General features: G+C 50.5%; 1 protein-coding gene across 2 annotated transcripts in view; it reads right to left on the bottom strand.

Moving 5' to 3' along the window:
* The window catches only part of GLYR1 (glyoxylate reductase 1 homolog), a 38,136-nt gene that overhangs the window by 16,462 nt on the left and 7,296 nt on the right, over positions 1 to 14,378 (bottom strand). For both annotated transcript variants that reach the window (XM_003354620.4, XM_013995678.2), the window contains exons 4-9: positions 10,439 to 10,577; positions 9,664 to 9,906; positions 5,897 to 5,983; positions 4,191 to 4,247; positions 1,846 to 1,896; positions 1,684 to 1,757 (exon numbers count right to left, since the gene is read on the bottom strand). In XM_003354620.4, the coding sequence (XP_003354668.3) occupies positions 1,684 to 1,757; positions 1,846 to 1,896; positions 4,191 to 4,247; positions 5,897 to 5,983; positions 9,664 to 9,906; positions 10,439 to 10,577 (651 nt within the window). The remainder of the gene's footprint in view (positions 1 to 1,683; positions 1,758 to 1,845; positions 1,897 to 4,190; positions 4,248 to 5,896; positions 5,984 to 9,663; positions 9,907 to 10,438; positions 10,578 to 14,378) is intronic.

Below are 14,378 nucleotides of genomic sequence, written 5' to 3'. Positions count from 1 at the left end.
GTTGCTGTGGCTCTGGCGTAGGCCGGTGGCTACAGCTCCGATTCGACCCCTAGCCTGGGAACCTCCATATGCCGCGGGAGTGGCCCAAAGAAATGGCAAAAAGACAAAAAAAAAAAAAAAAAAGAAAAAAAAAAAGGTTTTGGAGTTCCCGTCGTGGCTCAGTGGTTAACGAATCTGACTAGGAACCATGAGGTTGCAGGTTCAATCCCTTGCCTTGCTCAGTGGGTTAAGGATCTGGCATTGCCATGAGCTGTGACGGAGGTTACAGATGTGGCTCGGATCCTGTGTTGCTGTGGCTGTGGTGCAAGCTGGCGGCTATAGCTTTGATTAGACTCCGAGCCTGGGAACCTCCATGTGCCGCAGGAGCGGCCCTAGAAAAGGCAAAAAGACAAAAAAAAAAAAAAACCCCAAAAAACAAAAAAAGGTTTTGACCAGGGAGTTCCTTTCGTGGCTCAGCAGTTAATGAACCTGACTAGGATCCATGAGGATTCGGGTTGGCTCCTTGGCCTCGCTCAGTGGGTTAAGGATCTGGTGTTGCCGTGAGCTGTGGCGCAGGTTGCAGATGTGGCTTGGATGTGGCTGCGGCTGTGGTGTAGGCTGGCAGCTGTAGCTCTGATTGGATCCCTAGCCTGGGAACTTCCATATGCTGTGGGAGTGGCCCTAAAAAGCAAAACAACAACAACAATAAAAAAAGGGTTTAACTAAAGGGGGAAAATACTAGATTCTCCCCTTGCTCTGGAAATGGACTTAAGAAAAAAAATCATTACAATCTTCATTAATTTAATGGGCAACACCCATCCCCCTTTTCATTTGCACACTACATGCCTCTGTCTCCTTTACTCTACAAAGGACGTTCACCAAACGTAACTGGATGAACGAGTGATTTCAACAGCACACAATTCATGAGTAAAGTAAAAGACACACTGTTTTCAGTCTGAGAGAGAACCCTGGAGACAGTAAGGCTGGGAAAGCCACCCTTGGCCACGTTGCTTGGAGAACGCGCCTTCTTCAAGAGCCTCTGCCATCAGCATGACTGTGCACCACAGCTGGCTGTCAGGATCGAGGCAAAGATGAGTGTGGATGCGGGCTAAGGCCAGGGGACCACAGTTAGGGCTCCCCTGCCTGTCTGGGTGGGGTGGAGGGCAGCAGGCAGGTGCACAGGAAGGGCCGGGAGGCAACAGCAGGGAGAGCGGGGAAGGCAGAGTAACGGGCTTTCTTCATCTCTCAGCCCCAGCTGCCCCCACCAGGGCCAAGGTCAGGGGTTTTCATCACGGGCCTACTAAACCAGTGGTTCTCAAAGCGCGGTCTCCTGACGAGCAGCCGCAGCAGCTCCTCTGGGAATGTGTCCGCTCCAGACCTACTGACCAAGACACACTGAGGGTGGAGCCCAGCAACCGGGCCTTCCAGGTGGTTCTGAGGCACAGGCACGTCTGCCCCGCGTGTTCCCTGCCTGGAGACTCACCAGTGACGGTGAAGCCAAGCCTGCTGTATGGTTATGGGGCTGCTGCTGTCTCCACAAGTCCAATTACTCCCAGGCAAATCATTAAGAATGACAACTTTCCGCCCTCTTTCCACTTAATTCCAACAATGGCTGGGACACAACCCTTGACGATCCCCCCTGAGGTCACCTCCCAGCCCCGGCAGAACAAGGGCCACAGGAAGCCTTTTCGTCGAAGGTCCTACTTTTTGTCTGTGGGTGTGATGCTGCCATTCACAGCCGTGCTGTCTGCTGCCTGGATGGAGGTGGACCCCGTCTCCTAGGGGAAGGAAGCACAAGTCGTCAGCGCAGCCTGCCCATGCCAGGCCCTGGGAAAATAAAAGTGAGGAGGCTTGAAACCTACGTACCTCTTCACATATTTTCAACTTCTTTGTGATTGCCTGGTAACAGACAGCTGGCTAATGAAGAGGGAGTGAAAAAACCACTTATTAAACTTAACATTTAACTAGTCTTCATCACGACTTCCCTATCAAGATTAGGCCTAAAGCAAGATGTTAATGTCAAAAACTGATCTGCTGTCCGATTTTACTGAACTCTAAACGCTATGTTAAAAGTTCATACGCATCACCTCATGCAGTTCTCATGCAGCTCTGCAGGGTCCTCTGCTGCTGCTGCTGTTGAAAATCAGAGGTGTTAGGTCACGTGCCCAGAATTACAGACCTGGTCAGTGTAACTGGGCTTGGAATCCAGATCTGTCCAACTCTGAAGTGACGTGCTATCAGCTATCAGCAGATCCTCTCAGGGCTCAGCCTAATCCATGGCCTTGCAGACACCTGGGGACTCTCTCCCTCCACATCCCCCGGGCTCCACCCAGCAGTACTGGAGACCTCACAGGCGGTCAACAGCTTCTGAGGTCGGATGTCAGCTCAGGACTTTGAAGGCAACCGCCAATGCCTCAACCACACAGCCACTTAAGTTTTAAAAGCTTTTGGGGGGAGCTCATTCTTTCTTTCTTTTTTTTTTTTTTTTTCTCTTTAGGACCCCACACACAGCACGTGGAAGTTCCCAGGGTAGGGGTCGAACTGAAGCTACAGCTGCTGGCCCACAACGCAGCCATAGCAATGTGGGATCTGAGCCATGCCTACGACCTACACCACAGCTCATGGCAACGCTGGATCCCCAACCCACTGAGTGAGGCCAGAGAGCAAACCTGCGTCTTCATGGATGCTAGTTGGATTCATTTCCACTGCACCACAATGAGAACTCCTCTTTCTTCTTTTTTTCTTGTCTTTTTGCCTTTTTCCTAGGGCTGCACCTGCAGCATATGGAGGTTCCCAGGCTAGGGGTCTAACTGGAGCTGTAGCCGCCAGCCTACGCCAGAGGCACAGCAAAGCGGGATCAGAGCCGTGTCTGTGACCTACACCATAGCTCATGGCAATCGGATCCTTAACCCACTGAGTGAGGCCAGGGATTGAACCCGAAACCTTATGGTTCCTAATTGGATTCGTTAACCACTGAGTCACGACTGGAACTCCCCCTTTTCTTTTTTTTTTTTAAATGCTGCACCTGTGGCACATGGAAGTTCCTGAGCTAGGGGTCAAATTGGAGCTGCAGCTGAGGCTATGGCAACACCAGACCCAAGCCACATCTTCGACTTACACATCTGGGACCACAGCTTATGGCAATGCAGGATCCTTAGCCCCAAGTCAGGCCAGGGATCAAACCTGCGTCCTCCCATTGACACAGTGCTGGGTCCTTAACCCACTGAGCCATCACGGGAACTCCCTGGAGGTTCATTCTTAATTTTAACAATGCTTGATCCCCTATGTGACTTTTTTTTTTCAGGGCCATACCCACAGCATATGGAAGTTGCCAGGCTATGGGTCAAATCAGAGCTACAGCTGCTGGCCTACACCAAAGCCACAGCAATGCGGGAACTGAGCTGTGTCTGTGACCTACACCACAGCTCAAGGCAACACCGGATCCTTAACCAGCTGAGTAAGACCAGGGATTGAACCTGAGTCCCCATGGATCCCAGTTGGGTTTGTTAACCGCTGAGCCATGAAGGGTACCCCTTCCAGGTAACTTCTTAATTGTAACTATTTAAGTAGCTGCTCAGGGCAGCAGTAAAAGCAGGGCCTAACTTTTAATTAATTAATTAATTAGTATATATATATTTAAAAAAAAATTTTTTTTTTTTGGCTTGTCTTTTTTTAGGCTGCACCTGCAGCATATGGAGGTTCCCAGGCTAGTGGTCTAATTGGAGCTGTAGCCACCAGCCTATGCCACAGCCACAGCAACTCAGGATCCAAGCCGCATCTGTGGCCTACACCACAGTTCACAGCAATGCTGCATCCTTAACCTGAGCGAGGCCAGGAAACAAACCCACAACCTCATGGTTCCTAGTCGGATTCGTTAACCACTGAGCCACGACGGGAACTCCCCTATTTTTTTATTTTTAAATAAAAAAAAATTTTTTTTGGCCACCTAGCGTCATGTGGAGTTCCCAGGCCGGGGATCAGATTTGCAGACAAAACCTTAGCAACGGCTGTGGAAACACTGGATCCTTAACCCGGTGTGCCTGGCTGGGGACTGAACCTGTGTTCTAGCGCTCCCAAAACACTGCCGATCTGGTGCACCACAGTTAGATCCGGGCCTAACTTTTTAGACTAGGATGAGGTTCCAACAGAACAGCACTCTCCCCTCAGACCAACCCCTGACCAAGGACCAAGAAGCTCCAAGAACAACTCACCTTCTCGGTTTGGCTGAGCAGGAAGTGATGGAAATGAGGGTCTGCGTCTTTAACTGGCTGAAACCAGAAAAGGATAAATAAATTACCTTCCACTGAAAGTCACTCGCTTCTACCCGAGAATCAGCCTCCCCTCTGGCTGAAACATCTCTGGGAGCTGGGCTCACTCTTACAACTGTTTGCAAACTTTTCTCCCACCGCTAGTCTAAGCCTTTTATAAACAAGGCCCCTTCCAACTGGAAGCAAGCTGGCTTCAAGAGGGAAGGAATGGATGTTTCTACTAGGCTGGTATATAAATTACTCCCAAACGTTGTGGAAAAAATGTTTAAAAAACATACCATTTTTTTGGGGGGGGGGCGCACCTGTGGCATATGGAGGGTCCCAGGCTAGGGGGCCAATTGGAGGCCTACGCCACAACCACAACAACTCGGGATCGAAGCTGCATCATAGCTTACAGCAACACCGGATCCTTAACTCAACTGAGTGAGGTCAGGGATTGAACCCGCAACCTCATGGTTCCTCCTCAGATTCATTTCTGCTGCACCACAAGGGGTACTCCAATACACTAGTATTTTTAAAGCCAGCATTCACTACTTTGGTAGACCCAGCAGACCAAGCCAAATTCTCAGGACTCTTTCAATGTCAGGGTTTTGGCCCACTTGTGCCTACTGACTGATTGGGATCGAGGTCGGTATTAACAGCAACGAGGGGCCAGCAACTGTAGGACTTTCAAGGGCTTCTCCTAAGCAGGCTCAGCAACAAGGGAATAGTGCAGCCACCAAAACCAAGGATAAGGTAGTGTACAGCCACCAAATGGCACAGCTGTATACACAGTAAAAGGGTGTGTAAGAAGTCTGTAAGAGGAGTTCCGGTCGTGGCGCAGTGGTTAACGAATCCAACTGGGAACCATGAGGTTGCAGGTTCGATCCCTGGCCTTGTTCAGTGGGTTAATGATCCGGCGTTGCCGTGAGCTGTGGTGTAGGTTGCAGATGCGGCTCGGATCCCGCGTTGCTGTGGCTCTGGCACAGGCCGGCAGCTACAGCTCCGATTCGACCCCTAGCCTGGGAACCTCCATATGCTGCGGGAGCGGCCCCAGGAAAGGCCAAAAAAAAAAGTCTGTAAGTGGAAAAATTTGCAGAATGCTCCCACTTTTGTGAAAACCAACACTACTCCCCACAGTAACACTGCACATGGGCATGCGATTATATAAACGACGGTTAAATGGATGCACCATGGGTCTGGAGTGAGTTACACCAAACTTAAGAGAGAGCACCCCGAGAATGGAAACCTGTGCTTTTTCTTTTTCACCTCATACACTTTTTTTTGAGGTTGTTTGTTTGTTTTTTACTTTTTAGGGTCACACTTGCAGCATATGCACGTTCCCAGGCTAGGGGTTGAATCCAAGCCACAGCCACAGCAAAGCCAGATCCGAGCTGTGTCTGCAACCTACACTGCAGCTTGTGGCAACAAAGGATCCTTAACCCACTAAGCGAGGTCAGGGATCAAACCTGCATCCTCGTGGATACTAGTTGGGTTCTTAACCCACTGAGCCACAATGGGAACTCACTCACCTCATAAATTTTGTACCGTTTTGAGGTTAAAAAGAAAGTATCATACGCAAGACAAGGGGAGGAAGGAAAAGCACACCACACAGGCTGAGAGACCAGCTGGAGGCTGAGCTCGTCCCGGCCCAAAGGAGGGCACATTACCTCGCTGACGGTCGGCTGCCATTTGAATGCAGCCATGGGTCCGGCCATCACCCCCTTCACAGTACTAGACTCAGGGATGGTGAGATCCTGCGGAAGGAAAGGCAGAGCGTCACAACGCTGGGGCACCTCAGGCGCGGATGGCTTCCTGCCTAGGTCAGGGAGCACCTCTTCACTGCTCTGCTTCCTCTAGTCATTCTCTGCCCCGAACCAGCCCTCGCCGCTCCATGGTCTCCCCAGGCACGGCTCTGATGACTGTCCCCTGGGAGAAACAGGGTACGTCCTTGTCAACACGGTGAGCCTTTTTCTGCTCTGCTCTTGAAATAACAAATGTCTTCCTGTGTTAAACAAAATATCACAGGGATGGAGGTAACTGGAAAACTGGACTATGGTCTGTAGTGTGGTCAGCAGGGCACAGAGAAAATGCCTCTGGGGAATAAAGAACACCATGAAGACATACTGGCTCCGGAAGGAATCCACCACATCTCAAAAAAACTAAGAAAGCCACATGGCAGGATGAGGAGATCTGTCCAACATTTTATAGCTGCTAAGTAACAAAGCCAGAATTAGAACCCGGGGCGGTCAGCAGCCAAAAGCCTGCTCTCTCCCCAGAGAGAAGGAGTGGTGCGGGTGGGGGAGTCAAGAGCTTGGGTGGGGGTACATATTGAGCTCTCCCTTTGGACGGCCAAGTGGAAATGTCGGGAGGGCCACCGCAGCTGGAGGGCAGCAACTGGCAAGAGGGACATGAGGTCACATCTGTGGCAGAGGGCAAGAGCGGACCAGCTGCAGGGCTTTGTCTCTGGACACCTGGCCTACGGTGAAGATGCTTTATAAAAAAGAGGCCCGATGCAGTACTGTCCCCAAGAAGTTTCTGTCACAAAAGACATGTTCTATATCTGCTCTGTCTAGTACAAGAGCCACTAGTCACATGTCACTATGGAGAACCTGCTGTGTGGCTAGTGTGACTGAAAACTGGGTTTGGAATTGGGTTTAATGTAAACTATTTTTAAAAAAATTTTCTATTTGTTTTAGTTGGGAATAATAGTGCAAGTTAATTTAAATGGAAATGGTCACCACCCCAGGGACTTGTCTAAGGCCACGACCACGGAATCAGTCAGGCGAGAGCACAGCTCTCCGTCCAGCACTAACCAAAAGCCTCAACTCCTGAATCCTTGCTCTCTGCACGAGTCTGGATTGTGGGAGAGCCAAGGGGCAGGTCTGTCCTGTCCCAGTGACTGGTGCCCAGAGCTGCAGTCCTCAGAGTAAGAGCCCCAGAGAGCGGGCGAGTGTGTACCCCTCAGCACGGCTCCCACATGGAATCTACACACGGCCCGCCTTGGCCTGCCCATGGACGTAACTAGCATCCCTGCCATCGAGGTCAGCCTGTTCTGTTACCCCTCAGGGGACAGAGGATTACAACCCAGAAAGGCAAGCACCCGGGGCCACGCCCAGGTATCAGCTAGCATCCTGCGCCCTGTTTCTGAGAGGAGCTCACTGGCCAAATGACAATTACTACAGCAACACACACTCTTGTACAACGAGTCCCTACCAGCCAGCCTGGCAGTGGCCCCTGGGGTGGCACTGAAACCACCATCTTCTCCCTGCCCAACAGGCTACTGTCAAAAAAAATAAACGTACAAATGCTCCTCCAACATGTGGCATCACAGGCACAGTCCTAAGTGCTCTGCTTGTGCTTTTCAGTTAATTCTTAAAACAAACCTAAGAGGCAGGTATTGTTATTCCCCTGGGATCAGACAAGGAAACTGAGGCAAATGTAGTTGGCCAAGGTTGCACAGCTGTAGCAAGTCGTGGAGTCACAATTCAAAGTCAAGACCCTCCTCCTAACCTCTCCTTTATACTTCCCTTTATCCAAAAAGAAGGCGCTTTTCCCCAGGGCGCGCACAGCAGTTGGCGAGATCCACGGCTTAAGACACCAGACAACACTTATTTGGAGAAGAGAAAACCTGACAGCCCAGATTCCTTTGGGCCCCCAGGATATCAATTCGACCGGATCAACTCAGAGCAATTCCCCTGAAAAGTTCTTCACACACTGCACCCAGCAGTTTCTGAACTTTCTCCACCTTTGGCTGGAGGCTCCCTGAGCTCAAGGTCACCTGGGCTGTCCCCACCGCTACATCTACTCTCTGTCTTAGGTCATTTAGCAGCAGAAGGACCTTCTCTAACGCAGAGGTTGCACAGTGGCAGCTGAGAGGCTGAATCTAGTCCAGAGAGATGCTCCTTTGGACCTAAAAGTGTTTCAAAAATTTGAATTAGCTTCTAACATTTAAAATTGGAACATTTCACTAAAAAAAAAAAAAAAAAAATCTGTATTTCCAGCTTCTCTTGAAAAAAACCAGACGATCTGGCAAAAGTTGGCTGGAACGGGGGTGGGATGGGGTGGGGTGGGGTGGGGGGGAGCGTGGCCTGCCTTCCCAGCCAGCCAGCCGCAGGCACTCCTATGGCCCTTAGCTCAACCTCCTGGAGCCTGCTCTCCCCTGCCCCGCCTAGTCTTGCTCGTGTCTCCATGTGCACGTCTTGATCTGACCTCTCGGGTTTCATCACGGCCTCGCCATGCCGCTGCCTGGGCCAGCCATCCGGCTTCCAAGCCCTTCCTGCTCTTACAATTTTCCCGTGTTTTGACAGGTGAACCTCCTTGTCTCAAATGTTCCTCCCATGGCTTCTAAGGCTCGCCGCATGTCTTTTGGGGAAGGGGAGCGGTATGGAACTCCTGCTTGACTTCACTGTGCCGGCTCTGTCCACTTCCTCCAGCCCCCAGCACGGCCGGTGGCTCTGAGAAGTCAACATCTGCCCTTCCCCTTCTCTCTCCCTGCCTGCCCGGAAGACAACTCCATGTGCTCTCATGGATCCAACGTCCTCGCTAATATCTGGCTCCCCACACCTACATTTCCATTCTGATGTTACTAGAAGCTGCGCTGGTGGTCTAGACATCACACCAAACGCATCACCCACAGAGCAGAACCGGTCCTCCTCCCCTGGAGGATGGCGTGAGGCGATCCCTGTTGCCCAGGCACAAACCCGAAGTCACACCCCTGCTCCTTTTCTCACGCATTCCCGAGCGGTAACCAGTTCCCATATCTGACACCCTTGTCCTCTGAAGTGCCACCCACATGGGTCCTGCCGGCATTTGCTATCCCCTCAAGGGGAGCTCACACCTGAGCTCACCCTCCTCGCTGGCTTGAGCCTTTCTTCTCTGCCCGCCACGATCCCTGACACACAAGTCAGTGCAGCTGCCACCTGCACATCCAGCTCAAACACCTGCATGGCCCCCTATTGGCCCCCCAATAGTATAACTCTACTTACCAACAGCTCAAGGCTCTCCACGAGCTCGTGACAACAGATCTTCCCCTGTCCGCGGCCCTTCCTGACCTCTACCAGCGCTGAGACCACACACCGACAGCAAGCCCACGTGGGCTGTGCCCAGTGGCAACGGAAGGCTGCCCTTCTTTCTCGCTCAGCCCCTTCTGGTGCCAGCCCCTGTACGTGGGCTCAGGTGGGCCCTTCTCGTCCAGTTGAACACTCGAGCCCCGTGTTCCTACGTCACGCCTGTGTACCCAGGCTGCTCAGGTTCCTACGTCACACCTGTGTATCCAGGCTGTGGCCCACCCTCGGCCTGCAGAAGCCTTCAGGGCGGCACAGGGCACAGGCCTGCACGTCCGTCCGGTCAGGGAGCTGAAGCAGATCACAGCCCTCAGCTCTGCCATTTACCAAAGACGGCCACTCAGCCCAGAAGCTACAGAGATGAAACAAACCTTCTCATCCTTTGGGGGCCGACCCCGCTTCCGGGGACTCTGCTCTTGGGCTCTTTTCAGAGGGGACTTGGAGCCTCTCTCTGAGGAGCCTGAAGACACCCTCTTCTTTCCTTCTCCCATGTTCTTCTTCACCTTCCCTTCAGACAGGCTAAGCTTGCGCTTCTCATCACCTGAGTTGGGCCTACTTCTCTCCTCACTGGAATTACGCCGATTCTTGTCATCAGCAGAATTGTGGGATGATGTCTGAAAGTTTAATAATAATAAAGATAACCACCGCAACAGCCGCCACCATGACTACTGTTATGTACACGAGCCGCGCCCTGTGGTAAGTGCTTTTCATGCGTTATCCACACAACAACCCTACCCAGGAGGCTCTGCTGTCATCTCCACTTACATTTACGGGAGTGGAATTAAAAAAAAAAAAATTCAAGTCCCTTGCCCAGAGTCCCCAAACTGGACTTAGACCCAGAGGCCGTGCTCCTCGTCTCCACGCTATAAAAGGGAGAAGGCCTGAGCTGTATTCAAAAGCTGAGATACTTCTCCTGGGCCCAAGCGATGTTCCTAAGAGCCACAATCTACTCCAGAAAGGTCAGCCACATGCATGCAGTTTCAAGTTGATCAGCAAAACGCTGATACCTTAGAATTGAAGTAGCTCGTTCTCCACTGGCATTTCGTAAGAATAGAGTTTCGGGTTCGGGTGACATTTCACCTGTTAGTTACTAGGCAAAAATAACCACTCTGGAGTCGCCATCCAGTGAGGACGGTGGTCTCTCACCTGGTCTTTCCCTTTGGCTCTCCTGAGGAACTCCTCTACGGCGTCCACGGCTTGCTGGAATCGTTTTCCCTTGTTAATCTTGATCATCTCCTCCTTATGGGCATGATACGGCTTTAGCTGTTCCACTTTGATCCAGGCACTGGCAGCAAACACACGGAGAAAGGACATGATCCCCAGTGCCTATGCCAACCGGTACCAAAGACCTCACCCCAGCAGAAAGCGGAGATCCGTTTGGTTTAACTGGACTTTGAAACAGGCTTGCCATTTTTCCAAAACATGCCACTAAACACCCCAAACTCTTTTTTGAGCCTAAAAGTATGTTTTCTCAAAACAAGTCAAACAGCCACCACCCCAATCAGCATCTTTCCCCCAACCCCCCCAAAAAAAATCACTCGATAGGAGCTTATCTCCACTCTCATTCGCCAGCCTTCCATGTTGAACCACACACACCCTGCCACTGCTCAAGGCAGAGGAAACCTGAAGATGCTCCCCCACTCTCATCACAGCACAGCTGGCCCCACGTGGATCCCAGGGGACAGGTCAGGGCACCTGGAAGCATGGTCAACCACAGCAGCATCACTGCCCATCAACAACCTGAGCCAGACCGATGACTTGTCAATTCACTGAGAATCTGGGATGCTAAAGAAAGGGCCAGGAGTGCCCGTCCTGGAGCAGCGGTTAACGGACCCAAGTCGTACCCATGAGAACGCAGGTTCCATCCCTGGCCTCACTCAGGGAGTTAAGGATCCAGTGTTGCCATGAGCCGTGGTGTAGGTCACAGATGCGGCTCAGATCCCAAGTTGCTGTGACTGTGGTGTAGGCCAGCGGCTACAGCTCCAAAGGGACCCCTAGCCCGGGAATCTCCACATGCTGCGGGTGCCACCCCTCCCCAAAAAAAGAAAGGGCCAAAGAAAGACAACATCTTCAAAAATCTGCTGCTCTTACAAATCTGCAGTTCATAAATAATTGTATCCACGGCTACATTTGTTCATAAATGATTGTAGCCATGGCTACCCAACGGCGCAAAACATGTGACACATGGTTTGGAACAAGGGCAACAGTCATCAAAGGAGGCTTTTAAAATAAGATTCTGCTTGCAGCTGAAGGTAGAGGAGCGTGCTCTTCTGACTGTAATTCCTATCATCAATGCATGGCACGTGAAAACGAAAAAAAGCCATCAGGTGTCAACTCTGGAGCAACTGGCCTCCATCTGTGCTTCAAGGGGTTGTGCTAATGGGTCTGTATAAACACAGCCTCTGGAACCAGCAGTCTGCAAATCTGTCTGCAAACCAGGACCAGGCATATTATCTGCAGGTAAAGAAGACCAGAGAGGGGGCAACAGCGAACAGGAACTCAGATGCTAGTCTCCTGCATAAAGCTCCAAAGAGATGAGGTAAGCAGGTACCTTGCTAGTGAAGTTTCAAAGTTTTCTAGTGGAGTCTGAAGTCTGACACAACAGACTCAATGGGTCCTATCTATAGAGAGGAAAAATGAAATTAAATTCTGACCCCAGGAGTTCCCATTGTGGTGCACAGGAAACGTATCCGACTAGGAACCATGAGGTTTCAGGTTCAATCCCTGGCCTTCCTCAGTGGGTTAAAGATCTGGCATTGCCGAGAGCTGTGATGTAGGCCGCAGCCGAGGCTCAGATCTGGCGTTGCTGTGGTGTAGGCTGGTGGCTACAGCTCCACTTTGACCCCGAGCCTGGGAACTTCCATATGCTGCGGGTGCAGCCTTAAAAAGCAAAATAAATAACATAAAATTCTGACCCCATATCAGAGGACTTGTTTCTGAGACAGATCATCAGAGCAATCAGATGAAACCAGATGAAAAGCCAGACACCCTGAAGAGCAAGCCAAACTCGGAGATTAACTGGTAGCTCTGAGGTGACACCAGTGTCAGGGATGAAGCTCAAAGACCCCCAGTCCTCAGGAGAGGCCGCCTCTTTCTCTGAACGTCAGGTCAGAAGCTGAGACCCACACACATTCCTGGCATCAGACGAATGGGACAAGAGGTGCCAAGAATCCCAACCTCTGCCTCCCTCCTCCTCCCTCACACTGACAGCTGGTTTAGAGCGAGGAGAAAGGAGAGGACTCCTGTGGAAGAAGCACCAATCAAGTCCATGCCTACGTTTCTGCGGAAGAACTCTAAGCGGATGATTGATTTCTGCCAGGAGAACGGGAATGTCAAAATTCACCCATCCTAAATACACACTGGCAGTGGAGAGACCACATGGAGACTGTCCTCTCTTACGACCATGAGTGAGAAGCAACAATAGTTGGTGAAAAGGACTGACAGTATAAACATGACTTCAAGAGAATAAATACAAGAAACATCAAGAATTTCTTGCTAATTTCTTGTGACGTTTAATGCTAAGTTGATTTCTACTTAAGAAATCAACCTAGGAGTTCCCGTCATGGCTCAGTGGTTAACAAAACCGACGAGGAACCATGAGGTTGCGGGTTCGATCCCTGGCCCTGCTCAGTGGCTTAAGGTTCCAGTGTTGCCATGAACTGTGGTGTAGGTTGCAGACGTGGCTCAGATCCCACGTTGCGGTGGCTGTGTTGTAGGCCGGAGGCTACAGCTCCGATTTGACCCCTAGCCTGGGAACCTCCATATGCCGCAAGAGTGGCCCAAGAAATGGCAAAAAGACAAAAAAGACAAAAAAAAAAAAAAAAAAAAGAAATCAACCTATTGTTGGCGACACATCCTGCCACATCAGAAGAACAGTAAATAAAAAGTCAGCCCACCTGAGCTCAAGGACAATTACCTCCTGAAAGCAAAACAAATTGAAATTCACTTCGGCCGTCTCAACAATTTTTTCTCCAGGAGTTCCTTTGTGGCACAGCAGCTTAAAGATCTGGTATTGTCACTACCGCGGCTTGGGTCTGATCCCTGGCCTGGGAAATGCTGCATGCCATGGTCATGGCAAAAAAAAAAAAAAAAAAAAAAAAAAGGAGTTCCCATCATGATGCAGCAGAAACAAATCCAACTAGGCAAAGAAAAAAAAAAAAAAGAAAAGATACCTTGGGTGGGGGCAGGGGGCAGATTGCTGGCCTTTGGGTTAAACACTGAATGGCTGCAGTGGCTTTTTGTTGCTGCTGCTTGTACGTTTTGATTTTTGTTTCTGTCTTTTCTAGGGCTGCTCCCACAGCATATGGAGGTTCCCAGGCTAGGGATCTAATCAGAGCTGTTGCCACTGGCCTATGCCAGAGTCACAACAACGCCAGATCCAGATCCAAGCCACGTCTGCAACCTACACCACAGGTCACGACAATGCCGGATCTTTGACCCACTGATTGAGGCCAGGGATCGAACCCACAACCTCATGGTTCCTAGTCAGATTCGTTAACCACTGAGCCACGACGGGAACTCCGCTTGTATGTATGGTTTTTAAATTTTTTCATATATATATATATATAGGCCGCCCAGTGGCATATAGAGTTCCTAAGTCAGGGATCAGATATGAGCCACAGTTTTGACCTAGGCTGCAGCTGTGGCAATGCTGAATTCTTAAGCCTCTGTGCTGGGCCAGGGAGGGAACCTGCATCCCAATCACTCTAGAAAGGCCACCAATCCCAAATGCATGTTTTTAAAGTGACCATTCTGTTTCTTTCCTTGAAATAAGCTTTAATTTGTAATTTCCCTCTTAAAGGGGATGGAGCTGTGCTTTTCCCAACCAATTTGCTGTGGGCTGGGAAGTCACAAAAATCAGGCTTAGTGAAGTTGTGTCTAACGAACTGCCTTTGCTTCTATATACAAGGAAGTTAATTACACATTGTTTGTAGAAGTAAATGCCTGAAAACAAGCTAACCGGCAATCAGTGAGGTCATCACAGAGAATGAAATGGAGGGTCTCAAGATACTTGGCTGAGTTGAAAACAGCAAGATACAGAGCAGCGTGTAGTATCCCAGCACTGTGTAAAGACAGGCAAAAGAAA

The sequence above is a fragment of the Sus scrofa genome, chromosome 3 (genome assembly GCF_000003025.6).
Source record: "Sus scrofa isolate TJ Tabasco breed Duroc chromosome 3, Sscrofa11.1, whole genome shotgun sequence".
NCBI lineage: Eukaryota > Metazoa > Chordata > Mammalia > Artiodactyla > Suidae > Sus > Sus scrofa.
Note: the sequence above shows the minus strand (reverse complement) of the source record. Positions and strands in the feature narration are given on the sequence as shown.